The sequence below is a fragment of the Alligator mississippiensis genome, chromosome 1, assembly GCF_030867095.1.
Source record: "Alligator mississippiensis isolate rAllMis1 chromosome 1, rAllMis1, whole genome shotgun sequence".
Classification (NCBI taxonomy): domain Eukaryota; kingdom Metazoa; phylum Chordata; order Crocodylia; family Alligatoridae; genus Alligator; species Alligator mississippiensis.
In genome coordinates this window covers 355,513,480-355,533,623 of record NC_081824.1, presented here as the reverse complement: position 1 = coordinate 355,533,623, position 20,144 = coordinate 355,513,480, and the positions used below count along the sequence as shown (strand labels likewise).

Here is a 20,144-nt window from a genome sequence, read left to right as displayed (position 1 = left end):
TAAAGTTTAGGTATATCACATCCACTGATCTCCCACTATTCACAGAGCCAATCTTTCTATGATATTATAGAAAGAAAACAGGCTGGCCAGGCATGACTTAGTCTTGGTGAATCCATGCTGGCTGTTCCTTATCATTTTGTTCTCCTCTAGGTGCTTCACAGTAGATTCCTTGGGGACCTGATCCATGATCTTGCCAGGTATCGAGGTCAGGCTGACTGATCTGTAATTTCGTAGATCCTTCTTCTTCCCTTTCACAAAGATGCACACTACATTTGCCCTTTTTCAATCAGCTGGGGCCAACTTGACCTCTGGGAGTTCTCAGACAGGACTCTGAAATTACCTCAGCCAATTCCTTTAGTACTCTAGGGTGCATCCTATCCAACCTGCTGACTTGAAAACATCTAGCTTCTGTAGCCTGTTCTTCCACTACTCTATGCTGTTTGTCTCTTTCCCTATCTTTGCTGCCAACTGTATTCCTCATCTGGTAGTTGCCACTGTTTCTAAAGACTGAAGTAAAAAAAAAAAAATGCATTAAATACTTCATCCTTCTCTACATTGTCCTTAACTAGACTGCTATCCACGGATAGACAAATAATATATTTTTATTATAACAAAAAGAGATGCATAGGCAAAATATAAACACTGGCTACAGTGGAAAATATACCATAATTCTTTCTCAGTATAGGGAGGTTGACAGAGAGTAGAACTGAATGAATATTTTGGTCAATTTTTTTTTCTAAAAACTTAAGTGTGAAGTTGTCAGAAACATTTTACAGGTTTGTGTCAAATTTATTTAAGTTTTACCTGAAAAGAAACAAAAAACCTGAAAAATTGTAAATGTTATATTCTTACATTTCTTGAATGAAAGATTTACATTTTTCTTATTATATTGTAGTTTATTTTCATTCAAGTGTTTTAAAAACATTTAAAATGGTGTAAAACCTCTTTTTTATTAAGAAATGTTTCATCTTACCTGAAATTTTTTCTTTGATTTTTTTCTCACTGAATAAAAATAAATTGTTTCAAGTTGACATTCTTTAGTTTTTTATATTTACAGTCAATCCAAAAAATGAGTTATGTACATAGATTTACTCATGAGACAAATACTCTTTTAAATCCTCATAATAATCTTAACCCTTACACTTCCTAGGAGATGCCAAAGTAGTAACATACGCAAGGGGAGAACTGTGAAACAGGGAGCAAAAAAATGTATATTGTCTATTTTAGTAGAGAGGGAATAGTGTTTCTTTTTCTTTTTGTAGAGGGTATTGATTGAACTATGCAATTTACAGCTGAATGCACAATAGTGTTACATTATTTACTGTTAAATTATATGTCTCATTGGTCCATATTTTTGTTCCATTATGGCAGTTGTAAGAGGATTTCTAGCCCGCCAGCGCTTGCTGCAGAAGATGAGCGTCAAACAGCAAGAGGTCACCTCAATCAAAAGCTTCCTGCAAAATGCAGAGGATATGGGACTGAAAGCGTACGATGCTTTGGTCATACAGAATGCTTCTGACATTGCTCGGGAAAATGACCGACTTCGTAATGAAATGAATTCTGCTTACAATAGGGAAAAGTTAGAGACTAGTAAAAGGCAGGAGGAAGCCCCCAAAAGGTAAGGGGAGAAAGTAGTTTCTCTAACTTCAGGAATCCAAGTGCCCCTATAGTTCTTGGTGCAGTCCATGCTATGCTGAGGTAGTCATGGCAATAATGATAATTCTCAGTAAACTTAAGCAGGGAGAGGTAATTAGTCATGTGAGTGTAAAGCAATGAAGAAGGCAGGGTCAGTTTGCACTTATAGACTAACTAAATCAGAGATGCAGCTTATAGCATCTGATGAAGTAAGCTGCTGTTTATAAAAGCATCTCTGGTTTAGTTAGTCTATAAAGTGCAAATCAACCCTGCATTCTGCCTATGTAAATTTGACTGTATCCTCTTTAAATGTTTGTTTTATTGACTTGCCAATTTGCATTAGACACTCTTCCTAATTTGTGAAGCCATATCAGGTCATTCATTTTAGGTATGTAAAACAACAACATTCATGATATATCTGATTCAATCAGTACTCTCATATGTAGTTGCTTGCACAGTTAAGTCTCTAAAGCATTTATTATCTATGAATAAATAGTTTTTAATCTTAAAAGAAATAGATCTTAAGTAGAGCTTTAATCTAAAAGAAACTTCTAACTTAAATTTCTAGATACATATGCCAAGCTGATAGAGACAAGCTAGAAATGAATAAAAAGTCCAGAGTCATACAAGCGCCTTATATTGGAAAAGGCAGATTGCAAAGATGATCCTTTCTTCTTACTTTAAAATGGATGAAAATTTAGCCTTGCTTGGCATTTTCAGAGCTAGTTGCTGCTACGTGTGTCAGGGGGGTCTTTTTAAGCTTTACACAGACTCACTGGATGCTGGCTGCAGCCAAGGCTGGGTGGGGAGTTTGACTGGGTGTGCCAATGCTTCTGCTGGGGTTTAAAGCTGGAGATTCCTGACTAGAGGGTCTTGCCTCTCCATGCAGGGTCAGACTGGTTGCCATATTTTAGGTCAGGGAGGAATTTTATGCCTTTATCAGACTGATATAGACTGTGTGTGCGTGCAAGACGGTGGGGGGGAGGGCAGGAGCTTGCCTTCCTGTATGGCAGGGGTTGTGGCCCTCTACCTGGGATCTCGTGAGTGTATATTAACAACCTTGTACAGAATCATGACATTAGCTGTCATGGTTTCCCTGCTTTACCTGTGGCAGGTTAGTTACTGTGTTATGTCTTGTGCTGCATCAGGGTTGACTGTAGGATTATGAAAGAGTTTAGATTATGGATTTGTATGGGATGGTTTGGAAAGGGTTGATCCTTTCTCAGGCAGGGGGTTGAACAAGATGACCTATGGAGGTCCCTTCCAGCCCCACTTCTCTATGATTTCTATGAGATCTAGGAAATATTATAGCCTCTTTCTCTATAGGTTCAATACAGGCACCAATACAGTATGCAGTGATAACAGAAACTTTATTATCTGTGCCTGTTAGTCACTGGTCCTAGGAATGTTTATTATTCCATAGGAATGTAATTCCAGCTCATTGCATCTTCTCAAAAACAGCTCCCCTATGCTTTCATTGCCAGTTTCAATGATTTTTATTAAAGTAAAAATGACAATGTGTCTGTTTAATTAGCTTCAAATATCCCCATGATTACATATTGAAGGAAATGCCTTTGTAGGAAAGACTGTAATTAAACATTACAGTGAAAACAAATTATCCACTGAACACCAAGCTTTCATCTTTAGCTTCTTTCATTTACTACTTGGGCAGCTGGCTAGATCCTGTATTTGAATTCCAGCTCTGCTGGTGATCTGCCATGCAGAAATACACTTTAAAAAAACAAACAAATGCTGAGGTACTTGTTTGTAAATGATTGTTCTGACATCTCCTAGACAGTGCATTGCTACTCTAAATTATAAGGCGGTTCTTAAATGTCTAGAAGATGTTGTGATTTTCTTTTAAGGAATTCTTGATTTTTAAGTTCATTTTCACTATTTTAATAAGATGGAATTAGCAACGTTATTTTCTAGTGTACATTGGAAACGCCAACAATATTAAGTGCAATCACTGCAACAAGCACACAGTCATAATTTTGCCACTGTGACTGAAATGACAAATAGGAGTTAAACAGGAACACATTTGTAGGTATATTGGTATAATAGAATAGGAAGCCAAATTCATCAGTTGAAAGGTAACCTAATATTTTAGAGATTTGGATTTCATAAGTAGAATTTATAGTTGTCTTTTTAGAAACAGGTGATAAAGGCTCAGTATTTGCTGCCTCAGTAACTTTCTATTAAAATGGATTTCCCAGAAATTTTCATTCAGATTGAAAACTTAGCTTTTGATTGTGCCTAACAATCAAAGTGTGAACAATTCATTCAGTGAATGCCTGATCAACAATATGAAACTGCTTAAGGAAAAGCTACATTTGTGTAAAGTAAGTTCAGTGTCCTGATTTATCATGAAACAGGAAATGCTAGCAGCTTGATCTGGATTTGTTTGTCAGAAGATTACTACACACATCCCCTAGGCACAGCAGGGATGTTGGGAGATTGTTTACCAAAAAGCTGTTGTTTTGTTTGCATGAACAGGTTCATTGTTGTCATTTGAATAATGCATCTGGGCATCTTTTCTATGTTTTCAGAGTTGAAGACAGGGGTGGGAAGGTCTCTGAGGACAAATTTGTTGGCTGTCGAACGCCTAAGCATTTTCATTCCAGCTCCGTGCCTATCCCCATGGCAGTGGATGGCTTGGTACATTCTGTGGCTGGATCATCCATCAGATCCCCCTCCCTGCACTCTGTGTTCAGCATGGATGATAGTAATAGCCTGCCATCACCAAGGAAACAGCCTCCTCCCAAACCAAAGAGGGACCCCAACACACGACTGAGTGCTTCGTATGAGGCTGTTAGCGCTTGCTTGTCGGCAGCTTCTAAGGAAACTGCTAATGAAGGTTAGGCATAATGGGAGAAACCTGCACGTATATTGCCTTAGGATATTGATTTCTTTACTATGATCCTTTAAAACATTTTCAGGTGCCTTGAAAAATTCTTGTTTCCTTAGAATACTTTCAGTAGTAGTAAAGAAAATCGGTTGATTTATCAGTAGGTCCTAAATCAGTAAATAACTACTCATTTGTCCTAATTTCCTAGTTTGTCAACAACAAAAACCTATTTACAGAATTCCCCCTGGAGATAAATAAGCTCCATCAGCTTTACCAACCTGCCTTACTAACTGTTTTATTTCACCTTTTAAACAGTGTAGTATAATTCCCTTGGCAGCTCAACTAGAAAATGTTGAATGTTGAATTTTACCAGGCTAGCTTTAAATTATCCACTATTTCTCGCCACATAAATATGAATATACAAAAATGAATATTCTGGAGCTAGCTACATTAGAGCCATGATTTATATATAATGTTAGAATTCACTTAGAGTTCTCCACTCAGACCAAAGTAAAATGAAAGTCTCAAATACGTTTCAATGCACTGCAGTTTTGATTTAAAAAAAAATCCTACGTCCTTTTCACCCCTCATATTACAAGGGACAGCGGTGGAAAGCTTTTCACATTCTCTGCTAACCCTGAATAATCAGGTTTTGCACAGAATATCCACTAAAGTTATTGGGAATTATCATCCCTTTGCTTCAGGCAGGATGTAAAATCATATGCAATGATTCTGCAGCCACTCAGACAGTGGCTGGAGGCTTCAGAAGATCACCTTTGTATGATGACTGATATTGTCACATCTTCAGAGATAACTCCATCTTCCCTATCCCTCTTCTCTTCCCCCCTCTCTCCCCCACAGCCACCTTTTGTGCTTCCCTGAAGAGAGAGAAGTGTATATGAGATGGAGAGATATGGGAGTCTTGAGTCCAATATGGCTCATTTGAGGCCATCATCCCCAGCCAGTGAAATTGTAGTAGGTTCCACTGAATCTGTCCAGCATAGAGAGAGGATAGATGTTTGAAATATTTACAATTTTTAAATATACCACATATGCATAATGTTTATATATATAGCTATAGATATGGATATACATGTCTTTATAAATGCTAATACATATTATACTAATATACACACAATCATTTCTAAAGCACTTTGGGTCCTTCCAGGTGCTCAGTGCTAAATAAATGTGAAATTACTCGATCAGATTCTCTATGCTTGTTTTTGTCCGATGTGCATGAGAGATTAGGGAACTGTCAGGAACAACATATAGCTCTCTGATAGCATGTTCCAACCTTGAGCTTTGAGACTGCCATAATGTTTACCAGATAACCATGGCCCAAAGAGACCAGTCACCAAGTGGGATGAGTCATCTGCTCCCTTCTCCAATGCCTACACCTTTTTTTAGGCGAGTAGCTGAAACCTAGTTATGCCAATTCAGTATTGATCTGGTGAATACTTCCCCCATCCCTGCTGCGAACTCCCTAGATGTGGCCTTGTAAGGTTGAAGTACAAGCATATGTAAGACCTCATTTTGCAGAAGTAATGGACCTTGGCTTGTTACTAATGCATGCTTTTTTCCCCCTCTCCTAGTATTGATGAGACCAAGACCACACAGTGATGACTATAGCACTATGAAAAAGATTCCTCCCAGGAAACCAAAAAGAAGTCCCAATACAAAACTGAGCGGCTCTTATGAAGAGATATCTGGTCAAAAGCCTGGGGATATGAAACAATCAAGCCCAGTAACTAAAACAGGTGGTCATGACATTGTAACAATACAAAGAGCAGCGTCTGCTGATGGGCCCCATCACAGCATGTTGAGCTTGTATATGTCACAGGAAGAGGAGGAAAATGAACCAGTATATATTGAAATGGTAGGAAATGCTATGAAAAATAATTCCACTGAAGCAGAAAGCCCAGACCAAGGCGAATCTGTTTATGAAGAAATGAAATATTTTTTACCAGAAGAAAGTAGCAATGGTAACGGAATCGTTCCCATAGTAACTGGATCTCCTCCACTGTTGTTTGAGAGCAAAAAAGCTGGAACAATTGAAGAACTTGATGCAAACAGCCAAGCTGCCTCAAGCTATAAAGACCCTTGTGACATTCCAGCCCCCTTCCCAAATTTGCTTCCACATAGGCCACCGCTACTTGTTTTCCCTCCAACCCCTGTAACATGTTCTCCTGCTTCTGATGAATCACCTCTAACTCCTCTAGAAGTGAAAAAGCTTCCTGTCCTGGAAACTAATCTAAAATACCCTGTACAATCAGAGGGCTCAAGCCCGCTATCCCCACAATATTCCAAAAACCAGAAAGGGGAGAATGAAAGGCCAGCATCCCCTGGTTTGTCTGTATTTAATGTTTCCAGCAAGGTGTCTCCTCCTTCAACTCCTCCTCCTCCTCTCCCTCCACCACCTCCTCCTATGCCTCCATCTGTTTCTTATCGGGCTTCCACACATTTTGCTTTCCCCCCAGAGACTTGTGCTACTTTTCTGGTTAATACAGGGAAAACAGGAACAAACTCAGATCTGTCAAAAGTACCTCAGAGACCAAATCCTGTTCAAGTTGGAGGTTCAACTTCCCCATTCGCTAAGCTGCCGTACTCCCCAGTGAAGGTCGCAAGAGCTGACCACGGGAAATCAAACTCCAATTCATCATCTCCACTTCCATACAGTCCTACAAGCTCAAGACCTTTGACCAGTCCTCTTGACGAGTTAACTAGCTTGTTTAACTCAGGACGGAGCATGCTTCGAAAGTCTGCAGTGGGAAGAAAGATTAGAGAGCCTGAAGGTAAGCTTACTGGAATGCTTGATCTTTCTGTCTGGTCTTCAGTGGTCATTTATTTTGGTTATGGTGTTAAATTTGGTTGTGATCTGAAAAACTTCTGTAAATACATGTCTTTTATCACATTATCCTTCACCCTAGTTTTATAAGTAATGCCAGCCTCCAGTGTCCACTTGCAATACATACCTCTCAAACTGTCACAATAAACTGTACAAAGGGCACACTTTTTTCTGTCAGATCCCTGTGCAGGAACCTCTGTTGCCACTTATATGATGTCAGGCATCCAGTGGTGGCTAAGCTGAAAGAGATAGGCAATTAATTCTGGCTTTGGGACAGTCTGGGATGTCTGATCCTTTTTCATTCATTCACAGAGCCACTGACATTGTGTTTCATTTTGTGTTTCTCTCTCCCCCACCAATAATATGCCTTTTCCTTCTTAACTGCAAACTCTTTCAGGTACAGTTTTTGTAGCTCTTTATATAATAGGGTCCCCTGTTTATAATGGCTATAGACACCATGGTAATATAGGCTTTTAATGATAATAAATTTAAAAGAACCCTTTATGTTCAGTAGTGGAATATATATATATATATATATATATATATATATATTTAAATTGTGATTGCATTTAAAGCAAAAATCATAGAACAATCAATTACTTATGTAGCGTTGCTATATAAGTACGTACTTATGTACGTTGTTTTTGGAATTCTAACATGTACTTGTCAGATGTTTAGCTAACGGCCAGACTAACATGCATGTACAGAATGGAAACTTCTACAGTTGTGTAGGTGTGGCAGTGTGGATATGTATTCCCTGTTCTTCAGCAACATACTCTAGAGTTGACACTTCTTAGTACTGAATCTTGAGATGACAAAAAGTTTTATTTTTATATGCATTGACTTACCACACTAGTGTCACAGAAAATCTGGCCTATAAAAGATATTCCCTGCCAGAAGAGCTGATACATTAGAAACAGATGCCCTACGCTTACTAAAAATACTCATATAGTTATAAGGAATGAGGGAATAAAAATATGTAAAATAAATAGAAATAGATTATACGAGTTCTCAAGTGTTCACTGACATGTCAACTTCTCTATCAGCAAATCTGCACAATACAAATTTATTTTTTGTTTGTTCATATCCCAATAATCTTACTAAAATTAGCATAGTTGTTGTGTAATGGAAAATGAATTACAGTATTACCAGAATGGCATATCTTCACTTTAAAGCTGTCAGTTGGTTAGCTCTGTTTTACATAGCATGTACTTCAATCTGAGGATTTTACTTCACTGTTTCATTATTTTATTTTGATGCAGTCATGCTAGTGCAAACATGTTTCTTATTTTGGATGTACCTGATACAGGAGGCATTGCAACAATTTTCCCAGCCCTTCTTCTTGAGTCTTTTTTTTCACAGTATAAAATGGTTACTTGACAGCCAAGCTTTCTGATTGCAGAATAAAGTCTTATTCATCTTGCTCAGCTGCAGCTGAAACTTGCCACTTTGCATACAGATTTCTGAGATTTGAAACTTATTCAGGCTGTTAATCGTTTACCTTGTGCAAGGAACAAAAAAATGTCTTGTTTGTTCCTCAGTTTCTTATAATCGTACAAAACGGTGCATCCCTATATTGGCATATGTGGACACTATGAATTCTTAAGATTCCTTAGATCTCTTAAGTATATATTAATGAACCTTGTAGCAAGAAGACATTAAGAGCCTCTTACCCCTTCTTTTATCTGTGGCAAGTCAAGATAGTTTTTGTGTTTTCAGGTAACATGTCTTGTGGTTGAACAATAGGGTTGTTTGTGTAGCTTTAAGTATATTATAGACAAATATTGTAGGGGATGGTTTGGATAGAAATGATCATGCCTTGAGTAGAATTTTGGACTAGATGATCTTCTGCCCCTTCCAGCTCTACATTTCTATGATTCAGTGATCCTGACATCAGCAGATCACTTAAGTTACAATTAATAATGTAGTTGCTAATCTGATTGGCTAAGTACAGTCACTCAAATGTAGCTGAAACTGAATCAATTCAATCTTTGCAGGTTAGTCTCAACTCTGTAAATTGAATCATTAAGCAAGTGAACAGACATTCTCTTTTGTTTCTGGAAATGCAGCCACGTGCCTGCAGTAGGTTAAGCACACCTCCCTGCTTGACTGGAGCAGACAGCTTGAGCCAAGGTTAGCCTGTCCACCCTTCGAGGGGGAGTTTGCAGTGCAAAGCATCCTGGGATGCTGGGGGCCTGTGAGTTAACTTAAATCTGGAGGGGACCTGGGACAAAAGTTTAAACTGATTTAAACTAAATCAGTTCAGTCTGATACTACATCCATCCAGGCTTATCTCAAACTGGTTTTGGTCATTTTGAAAGCAGTTTATATGCATCAAACTTCTGTTGTGTTACAGATTTGAACTGGTTTCTGATCACTTATAGCGGTTTATATGTAACTTCTGTCTATTGGTATCTATATACATGCTATGCGGGGGGCACTTTAATTAGGGTGGCTCTGAGAGTCACTCCAGTTAAGGCACCTGCAACCTTAAGGCACAGGTATTTAGCATCCCATGCTTCAAAATGGCAGTGGGGGTGCTTTAACTGAAGCTTGTTCTACAAGCTTCAGTTAAAGCACTCTGGCCACCACTTTGAAGTGTGGGGACGCTGAATGACACGGTGGCTGCTGGTGTGTGCTAAAATAAATGCATATGTAGATGGTGACATCCAGATTAGTTTACTCTGGCTCAAATTACATCAGAGTGTATTCAGTCACATTAACTGCACATGCAGACATGTCTTCCATGATATGAACACTTGTCTAGAATTAACCAAATTGAAATAACTAAGGTTCCTTTCAGACAGACCACTAAACCCCAATCTAATGTTAACATCTTTCAGTAACTATTGGCCTGGTATGGACTTGTGTTAATCTTTTATTTATTTCTTTAATGGTAATGTGCAGAGCTCATAACTATGATCAGGTTCCTATTGCAGTAATTATTTCCTTAAATGCTATACATAAAAAAGCTCCTCACCTAAATAATTTCAGAGACAAAATAAATGGTGGGAGCTGGAGCATAGAGAGATAAAGAGGGGGGTAAAAGGTTAGCTGCTTAATACAGTACCTAATTCGATTCTAGATGTCTGGGGGGAAAAAAATTCAAAGCACCATGCTAATTTTTTTTCTTTGTTTTTTGGCATCTTCATTTTGGACTGTAGGGCTAGGGACAGACATTACACATAAACCAGTTTGTGATCAGAAACTGGCACCTAAACCAGTTTGAAAGTGGCTGAAACTGGTTTGAGATAAACCTGTTTAAATGTAGTATCAGACTGAACTGATTTGGGTCAAACTGGCTTATGCTATGTCTGTCACAGACCCCTTGCTGGTTTAAAATAAACTAGACTCCCCCAGCATCCCAGCATGCTCTCTGTGCTTGGCGAGGCGCTCTGTTCCACAGAGGGCTGGCCCCTCCCCTCTGCTTCCTGGCTGCAGCTCTGGCAGAGACTTGAAGGCACAAAGAGTCTGCCTGGCTTCTCCCTGCTAAACAGGCATTGTTCTCCACATCCCTCTGCCTTACACAGACACACAGCATTAGCTAGCAGACCACATGCTGGCTATAGCCCATGCTGTGGGAGATTACAGAGGCAGACAGGCTTTTTGGAGCTAATCAACAGGTAGCTAGTAACGTCCTTCCTTGGAAAAGCTGTTTAAGAAGAGCTTGGAGAGGGGCTTTGTTTTCTTAATGGGTTGATAGACACTGAGTAAGGGTTGATAAACTTTCCCTGCTGGGCAGCTTGGGGGAAGGGGGAATAATCTAAGTGTTATGCAGGGGGCTGGCCATGCCCCCCTCAGATCAGCACTGTGAAGCAAGGGAGGACTGATCTAGAGCCCCCCTGGCTTCTAGCCAAAACCACTGCAGGCATGTACCTGTATTTCTAGAATGAAAAGGGAATGTCTATCCACATCCAAATAAGTTCAAGCTTTGCAGGTTAGACTAACCTGCAAAGATTGAATTAATTCAGGCTCAGGCTTTTTTAACATCTGTCCCTAGCCTAAAGGTTCATACAGAGCTAAACATAGGTCTTTACACATGCTCAGAAGCATCCCAGACTGAAACACCCTTAATATATAGAGATGTGTATATATAGTGGTGTTTCATTTTAATCATGGAAAAATGGTGGATTTAATGATGGAAAAATTGGTGGTTCCTTTTTTTAATCTGAAAATTTGGGTTTGTTTTTTTTTTTTAATCAGAGAAAACTAGGATTGCTGCTGATCAGCTAGGCACCTAACTCCTACTTAACTCCTACTCCACTGCAATCCAGATACAAGATAGGGGATTTCCTAAACTCTGCCAACCACATTAGAGAGAACTAATCTTTTCGTAATGAGCACAGTATTGATAGTGCATATCTTTTGCACAGTGGGCAAGTGGTACGAGTCCTAGCTCAGGAATTAGGGGACTTGGTTCCTAGGTCCTACTCAACCTGAGAAGAAACTAATCTGTGTGTCCTATTTCCCAAGAGTGGCCTTCAGGGACCAATCTGAATATTGCCCTTTGTCTCCCCCTGCCTCTCAAATTTGATTACACTAATTTATACAGCCCATCAGGAAGGGATAGAGGATGCATTTCCAAGTAATGGGCTCTTCTCACTGTCCTTTAATTATCAATAAATGAGGTCAGTGGGGGCTATCAGAAGTGTTTGTGTGATTTCCTCTCTGTGTAGATCAGCACATGCCTGAAATAATCCCTTATACCAATTAACACAATGACAATCTAACAAACATGCAAATATGCAATATTCATAAGCTGTCACAGGCATTGCCTCATCCTTGACATCCATTAACTATTCTGGATATAGGCATCACCCACTCTGTGAGACAGATGTTTCCCAACTAAGTAATTTCGTAAGTAAGTGAGCTGTTCCCAACTGTTCAGTTTAAGCAGTGGCAATCAAAAAGCCACTAATACCACACAGGTGGTAGAGGTATTATGGCATCCTTAGTTTCAACCAAAGTTTGGTAAACAAATGGTATTTATATTTATGATGTTAGAAAACCTTTGAAGAATAGCAGGTTAAAACTTGTCTCTGAAAAGGAACTCTGTCCTGTAAGAGGAGGGCATTTCTTTGATAGCTAGTAAATAATTCCCTGCTACCAGCAGATTAACATAAGCTACTATTGTGTAGCTAACATATCTCGCTACTGAACTGCAAATTAAATTCCCACTGGAGTTTCCAAGATGAAATCCCAGTCCTTTATCCTCTAAGCCTTTCCTCTTAAACAACTTAATAAAGATAATATTCATATCTGCATCTCATTATTCTTACATTATAATAATATAATATAATGTAATAGCTTTAATTCCGCTGTGGCAAAAGGCAAGAACTTAAAAAATGTGAGTAATATAGAAAGCTATACTGAATCTCTTTTACCAGGGCATGCTGAAAGAATGATAATATATGTTGCACTTTAGTGGTACCTTTCATTTGCAGATCTCAAAGCACTCAAAACATTACTACCAGCTTAATTACCTGGGAACATTTCAGTTGCCTCAAACATTTTCTATGACTAATTTTCAGATTAGGTGTGTAAATAGAAAAAGGTAATTTATTCACACTGGATAATTTACAAATTTGGTATGGTGTCTCTGATTTGCTATCCTCTAGGCATAGCAGAGTGGGGAAAACCCAGGGACTGCCAGTAATTCTGTGACACTAGAACTACACAGGCCAGCTATGGAAACCCTATGCAAAGAAAAATAGAGAAAACAGCATGTTCTAGCATCAGCAGGCCTTTGCTGGAGATCTCCACCTGCAAGGGGGCTTCCTTTGCTAGGAAGCAGTCATGCCTTTATGTTACCATAGCAGCACAGAGGGACTAGAGGGGAGTGAGCAGTGAGGTGCCAGGTTTTCTGCTCACTGAACATCTATGAACATTTTTATCATTTCAGAAATGGCATTTAATTTAATTTTTATTAGTGACTGTAATCAATTATATTGTCCTAGGCTAAAGGCTGCCTATGGCAGTGACACTGCATTGTACAAAGTACTAAACAAACAAATCAGAAAAAACACACACGCAAGACAGTCTTCCATTCAAAGATTTCCATTCATAGATTTATGGGACAGGAATACAACATACAAAACTAAAACTATAGTGAAGAAAATCATGATTTTTTTTTTTTGATTGGGCCTGAGATGGGCAAGTGTTTGGGCTATTCCTTAGTCTAATTTGCTCTTTTAATTTTCAGGCATTTATTTTCTATAGATCTATCATGTGTAGCTTGCTCTGAGTATTTTACACTCACTTAAAATAAGAGCTATGGATGGTTGTAACAATCAGATAGGCTAGGGGCAGACATTTAAAAAGCCTGAGCCTGAATTGATTCATTTTTTACAGGTTAGTCTAACCTGCAAAGCTTGAACTGATTTGGAGGTGGATAGACATTCCCTTTTCATTCCAGTAATGCAGACACATGCCTGCAGTGGCTCAGGCTAGAAGCTGGGGGTGCTAGAGCAGCCCTCCCTACGCTTCCACATAGCTGAGCTGAGGAGGGGGCATGGCCAGGCCCCAACAGGACACTATGATTCAGAAGACGTTCCCCTGCTCCTGACCAGCCCAACAGGGAATGTCTGTTACCCCTAACTTGGTGTTTATTGGCCCATTAAGAAAACAACAGAGAGACATTACCAGCTATCTGTTGATTCTGCCTTTGTTTCATGTGCCAGAGCTTGGAGGTAGTCAGCATGTGGTCTGCTACCTAATGATAAGGTGTCTGTGAGGGACGGGGAATGCCTGCTTACAGAGAATGGGGAAGGGAGGGGAGCAGAATCCAGGTAGATGCCTGTAGAGACTGCAGAAGCTGTAGCCAGGGAGCACTGGGCAGAGGCCAGCCCTGCTGTGGAGCAGAGAGCCCTGCCCAGCCCAGAGAGCATGCTGGGATGCTAGGGGTGTCTGGTTTATCTTAAACCAGCAAGGGGTCTGGGACAGAAATTGCATAAACCGGTTTGAGCCAAATCAGTTCAGTCTGATACTACATTCAACCAAGTTTATCTCAAACTGGTTTCAGCCATTTTCAAACAGGTTTATGTACACTGAACACCTGTTGCGTTATAGGTTTCAACCAGTTTCTGATCACTTAAACTGGTTTATGTGTAATGTATGTCCCTAGCCTTGAGATCCACAGTATTGTGTAGTTCCCTGACCTTTCTGTACATCACCTTTCTCTATATCACCTTTAGTCTCCAGGACAACTTGGAGAAGCAACTAGAGAAAAGTAGCAGAAAACTGATTTGGGAAATTTAGGAACTGGGGTTTTTTTTCTTTTTTTCCTTTTTGGGGCCATGCCTACTCTTCAACAGAGTTAATTCGCTCTCTGCAAGAGCCTATTCTGGTAATGGGTTTAGAGTGAACAATTCCAATACCTGATGGGTCAAGAAATGAGCATCAAAGATAAAATAGTTAATTTCTGAGATCACTGCTTAAAAACAAACAAGTGCATAGGAGTGTGTACATGGATATTGGCTGAACACTTAAGTTTTGTCCATTTCATTCCATTTGGTTTCTTGGTGTGTGTAAGTCCTTCCTCATTTGGAAAATTACTGTGGAAATGGCCTGCAGGTCTCCTAAAATAAGAGATCTGGAATGCCCTAACTTTCTGTTTCACAATCTCTACAGAGTAGCATAATTTCCTGTGAAGAACACTTGCTTCTCTATTATTTTAGGTAACTAGTTTGTATCCAATACTATTTAATTCAAAACTACTGCAAACCTTAGAGCTCTGTTTATCACCTGCATTCATGATGTGTAATTTCACTAACTTATTTGTCATTGAAAAAAACTACCTATGTTTTCTAAGGCCAGCTCCATGATTTGTGAAGCTACTGGAGAAGAGAAATATGGTGATCAGCTCACACTTTTCTCTTAGTAGAATGGTGGAATTATTTAGATCTGCAACATTTGATTCTGTTTCACTCCCATTACTCAAGTGTAATACTGACCCAGCTAATTAATTGCAAAGCAAAAGTACCTCATACAGTTGCTTTCACTGTTTGTTCTTCATGGTTAAAAGCAAGTAATCCAAAATTGAGTTCTGCTTTGTGTTGTGACATGGTAAAGAAGCTTTAAAAAAAAAGACTTAATATAATAGAAACACAGGTGACTGGTAGGAAGGGCACAGGGGGCACATCCCCCCCTGAGATTGGCCCTCAAAAGTGCTGGGAGACCCACTGATGCAACCCGACTCAGCACAGCACAGAATGGGGCCAGGCATGGAGCAGATCCCTGCCACCCCAACTGTACAGCCAGGTACCACACTCTGCTTCTCTACCCAGCCTCACCTTCCCTGACTGCTCTGGAGCCCAGAGCATCAGAGAGTGCTCTGGCCAACCAGAGAGCTGCCCCACCTCCCTCCCCCACACAACCTCTCTCTCCATCTCCCTACCTGTAAAGAGCATGCTCCAATCCCCCAGCACAGGTACTATTCCTGATTCTGGGAGAAAGGTAAGCCTAGAGCTGTTGTGGGGGGGGGTGGCCCAGGGAGGGGCGGGAGTGTAGTGGTGTGCTGTGCCCCTCTCTCCTCCCTGCCCAGCCCTGAAGCAGTTTTTTGCCACGTGGGCTCATGGCATATTGTGGGGGGGGTCAGGGAGACTAAGCCGCGGCATGTAGGGCCAGGCCTCTCTGGCCCCCGAGAGAGCTTTTTTGTTGTTGCTCAATTTATTGTCACAGAAGTATAGGAGTGGATATGAGGCTTTTGGCCTGCCCACAAATTGTGCCCCCCCCCCCCCCCCCGACTCAGGAGGCACCAGTTGCGCATGAATAGAAAGATCTTTTTATCACATGATTATTAAAAATGCACCAATTGGTTTATTTTTTACTTTTCCAAAAATAATTCATTGTTATCTCTCCTTATTCATTCAAGGAGAGATTCATTCAACTCTAAAATTCATGAAGTTGGCCAATATGAATATTCCCCTTAAACCATAGTGACTATAGGTGAGCATAGGAATAGCTTTTTGCAGGATTGGGGCTATAGGTATTTCACATAATTACTATAGAAATTAAGCACAGACTTTTCTACTCATTAAATCCTCTATTCCAGGAATGACGAACATGTGGCATGGGAAATCCACACAAGTATATATATAAGTGGCAGTTTATTTTAATCATGGGAAAATGTGGATTTTGGGTTCTTTTTTTAATCCAAAAATTGGAGATCTTTTTTTTATCAGAGAAAACCAGGATCCCTGATAATAACGGTGTAGCTGATTGCTATCCAGCTTTAAATTGCATGTGTAACCTTTTCCCCCACACCTGAGAGACAGCAGCTGCTGTGATCTCTCAGCCACAGAGGCACACCACTGCTGCTGGGGCTGAGAGTCCTATCAGCTGATGGGACTCTTAGCCCTGGAAGCCCTGGGGTGCAGCTGGGGCTGATAATCCTGTCAGCTACAGGACTCTTAGCCTGGGAAGCTGGGGGGTGCTGCCAGGGCCACAAATCTACCAGCTGCAGCAGGTGTGGCTGTGGGAGATTGCTGTTTGCTAGTGCTGGGGAAGCCTGGGATGGCAGTGTTGGGTAGGGGTGTACAGAACAGGCCATATTTGATTTGGATTCAGATTCGGCCCAAATTGGGGACAGTGATTCGATTTGTTCATTCAGGTCACTGTCCCCAATTCAATTCAGCTGAATCCAAATCTGAAGATTCATTGCTGATTCGGAGAATCAGCAATTCAGCCATAGACACAGTTTAAAATGTTTTTTCTACATACCTCAAGGTACCAGGCACAGCTCGTGAATGCTGCAATACTGGGGCAGATGGTGTGTCCCACAGGAGCTCAGGGCACTCCCCTGTGTGCTCAGTGGACAACCCAGAAGTACTTCCGGTCCACTTCCAGTTCTGCTACTGAGCACATTGGGGGCACCCCCCGCACCTCTTTGGCTCAGTGATTGGCTGCAGGGGGATCCCGACTGCCCCCCAGACCAGGGAGGCACCAGTTGCCAAGCTGGAGAGGTGTGGGGGGGGGCCCCCCAACGCACTCCCCAGTGGGCCCGGAAGTGGACCCAAAGTGCTTCCAGTCCATTTCCAGGACTGCTGTCAAGCACACTGGGGACACTCGCCTCCCCCCTCCCCCCCTGTGCTTCTGTGGGATGGATGCTCCATGCGCCCCACCATCTCAACATTCATGAGCTGCCTGGTACCTTGAGGTATCTAGAAAAAACATTTAAAGCTGTGCCTATGTCCGAGTCATCAAATCTTTCTGAATCTTTCTGAATCGCTTCGGAGGGTTCTAGTTCAATTTGGAGAGATTAAAGTGTCTCCTGATTCAATCTGGATTTGGAGATTCAACTACTGAATCAGGCTGAATCTCCGCTGAATCAAATCAGCAAATGAAGCTTTGCATAGCCCTAATGTTGGGGTCCCCCTTGTATCAGCAATAAAGTGTGATAGGATCTGATGCTGGATCCCACAACCACACATCCTGCCTTGTATGTGTGGCAGGACAGGAGGCACAATTGTATGGATCGTGTGTTAGATCCCATCACACTACCTGCACATGTTGAGGGACCCTGAGAGTCACCTGGTAACTGAACAGTCTGGTCCAGATTGTAATTTTTAACATGTAAACAGTGGGGGTTTTCAAAGTTATCAATAATTTAGTGGCATATGGAGGTAGATTTTAGCCTTGAGGTGCAGGGCTACTGAAGGCACTGTTCGGAGGTCATGTACTTTACTAATTACAATGGAAGCACTGAAATTAACTCCCAGCAAAACAAGGGAGGAAAGAGCAAGAAAAGTGAACTGACACAAGGAGTTATTTCCTGCAACAGAAAGTTCTGTCACAGGTGTATGCAAGTTGCAGTTATTTAGCAACAAAAAAGATGCAACCTTATTTCTGAAATCTAAACACAATCCCTGCTTGCTGAATCATTTTACATGAGTGCATGATTTAGATTTAAATAGATTTAAAGTGTAAGGCCACAACTTCTTGGGATAGGGAGCTTACTTTCCCTATGTTCTAGGCATAGGGAAAGTAAGCTCCCTATCCCAAGAAGTACTAAGAACTGAATTGGATTCCAGACACTGTTAAATGGCCTCATGCTACATGATGGGCTCATCTACATGAGACACTAACTACACAGTAGCCTAATTTTACTGCATAGTAGCATGCAGGGCAAAAACTGTGCTGATACACTACTGCACAGTAGTATTAGGCTACTGTGCAGTTAGCATCACTAAAAAGCCGTGCACTGGTGCTACTATGCATTTATATAGTACTGAGTTATAGAAGTACTAAACAATGTGCAGTAACTACAGCCCCCCTGCCCTCCCACACTGAGCCAGATCAGTACCCCCCTGCCCAGCAAGCCAGGGCAGGTTCAACACTCCCCTCCACACCCATAACAGCTTGCCAAAATTCCTAGTGTCCATTCAGCCAAAATAATTGTCCACTCATGATTTAAGGTATGTTTGGACAGCAGCCCAAAGCTGTGCTGGCAGCTCAAGTAGTCCTACCCGAGGTCAGTTTAAATGAGCTGGGTTAGATAATACTACCAGTGTAGGTGCAACACCATGAACATCAGGCACTAAATACCAAGAGTCCTCGTGAAGCCCAAGCTGACATCTGTGCTATTGCAGCTAGTTCAAGTATGCCTATTATGAGCTGCTGTCATATGCTTGGGTTTCAGTATAGAGGTAGGAATAGGACACTGATTTCAAAAATAAATTTAAAAAAATCACTGGAACGGAGGAGGAAGAGAAAGCTGCTATAGGCATCATTGTTAGTATAGTATTTGCTGCCAATTGTTTCTGCTTGCCACCACTGTGAAGACACATTTCACTTCTTCCTTCTCCCCCTCTCTGACACTTCCTTAAAGGGAGTAAGTTGGGGACCTGTGTCCTTTACTCCCTCCTAGAGAGCAGAAGCCTCCCTAAATGCCCCAAGATCCCTATTCTGGAGTTTACAGTCCAGGCTGTCACATTGTCATAACCCAGTCTTTATACCCTTATACTGCAAGGGGCAGTCTGAAACACCTGGCCTGGTGGGACTAGCCATAACTATGCTGAGAATGCAAAGAAGCAAGCCATTTGGGGGCTGTTCATTCTGAGGTATCAGAGACAGGAGCTGAGACTTGGGAAAAAGTGGTGCAGGAGAGGGAGCATGTGAAAACTCAGTGATGGTGGCTGAAGATTGCATTTCAATTGATAAGTGAAAGAATCTCATGAAGCTTAGGGTTTAGACTGCAAACCAATCATTTGGATAGGCAGTATCCTTTAATCCCAATCCCCACCTTCCCAACCAAGAAAGAATAATCTTTAAAGCAGGGGTGGGCAAAAGGGTAGATCCGGCTGGTGGCCGGACTCCATTTCCCAGCAGCCCCTACTTGTGTGGCTGGGGCTGGTTTCCATAGAGACCCCAGCAGCAGCTGTGATAGTGCAAGGTCAGAGTTTCTGTGGAGACTGGCTTTACAGCTGGGCTGGGATCTTGTGGCAGTGACAGCATGATCCAGAGCCAAGACAGAGCCACGATGTGCAGCTTGCATGCCCCAGGCAGCTCTGCCCCAACTCCTTGCAGCGGTGACAGAGTGGTCCAGAGCCACAATGTTCTGCCTGCACACCCCTGCCCAGGGCATGCAGGCTGCAGATCGTGGTTCTGCCCTAGCTCTGGATCACATGGTCACTGCTGCAAGCTCCCAGCTGGGCTCCAGAGCAGCTCCACACCTTACCATGTGCCCTGCCATCAGAGGCAGCACTGGGGGAGGGGAATTGGGCCCTGTGGGCCCCCATAGTCACTGCTTCCAGTGGCACCACCTCCACCACTGCCCACCACACAGATGGCAGCAGCTGAACCCACCTCACTCCCGCC

At 41.5% G+C, this 20,144-nt stretch overlaps 1 protein-coding gene across 3 annotated transcripts in view; it reads left to right on the top strand.

Moving 5' to 3' along the window:
- Positions 1 to 20,144, top strand: part of MYO16 (myosin XVI) — a 662,110-nt gene that overhangs the window by 571,936 nt on the left and 70,030 nt on the right. For all 3 annotated transcript variants that reach the window (XM_059721092.1, XM_059721091.1, XM_059721093.1), the window contains 3 exons: positions 1,372 to 1,618; positions 4,185 to 4,492; positions 6,076 to 7,275. In XM_059721092.1, the coding sequence (XP_059577075.1) occupies positions 1,372 to 1,618; positions 4,185 to 4,492; positions 6,076 to 7,275 (1,755 nt within the window). The remainder of the gene's footprint in view (positions 1 to 1,371; positions 1,619 to 4,184; positions 4,493 to 6,075; positions 7,276 to 20,144) is intronic.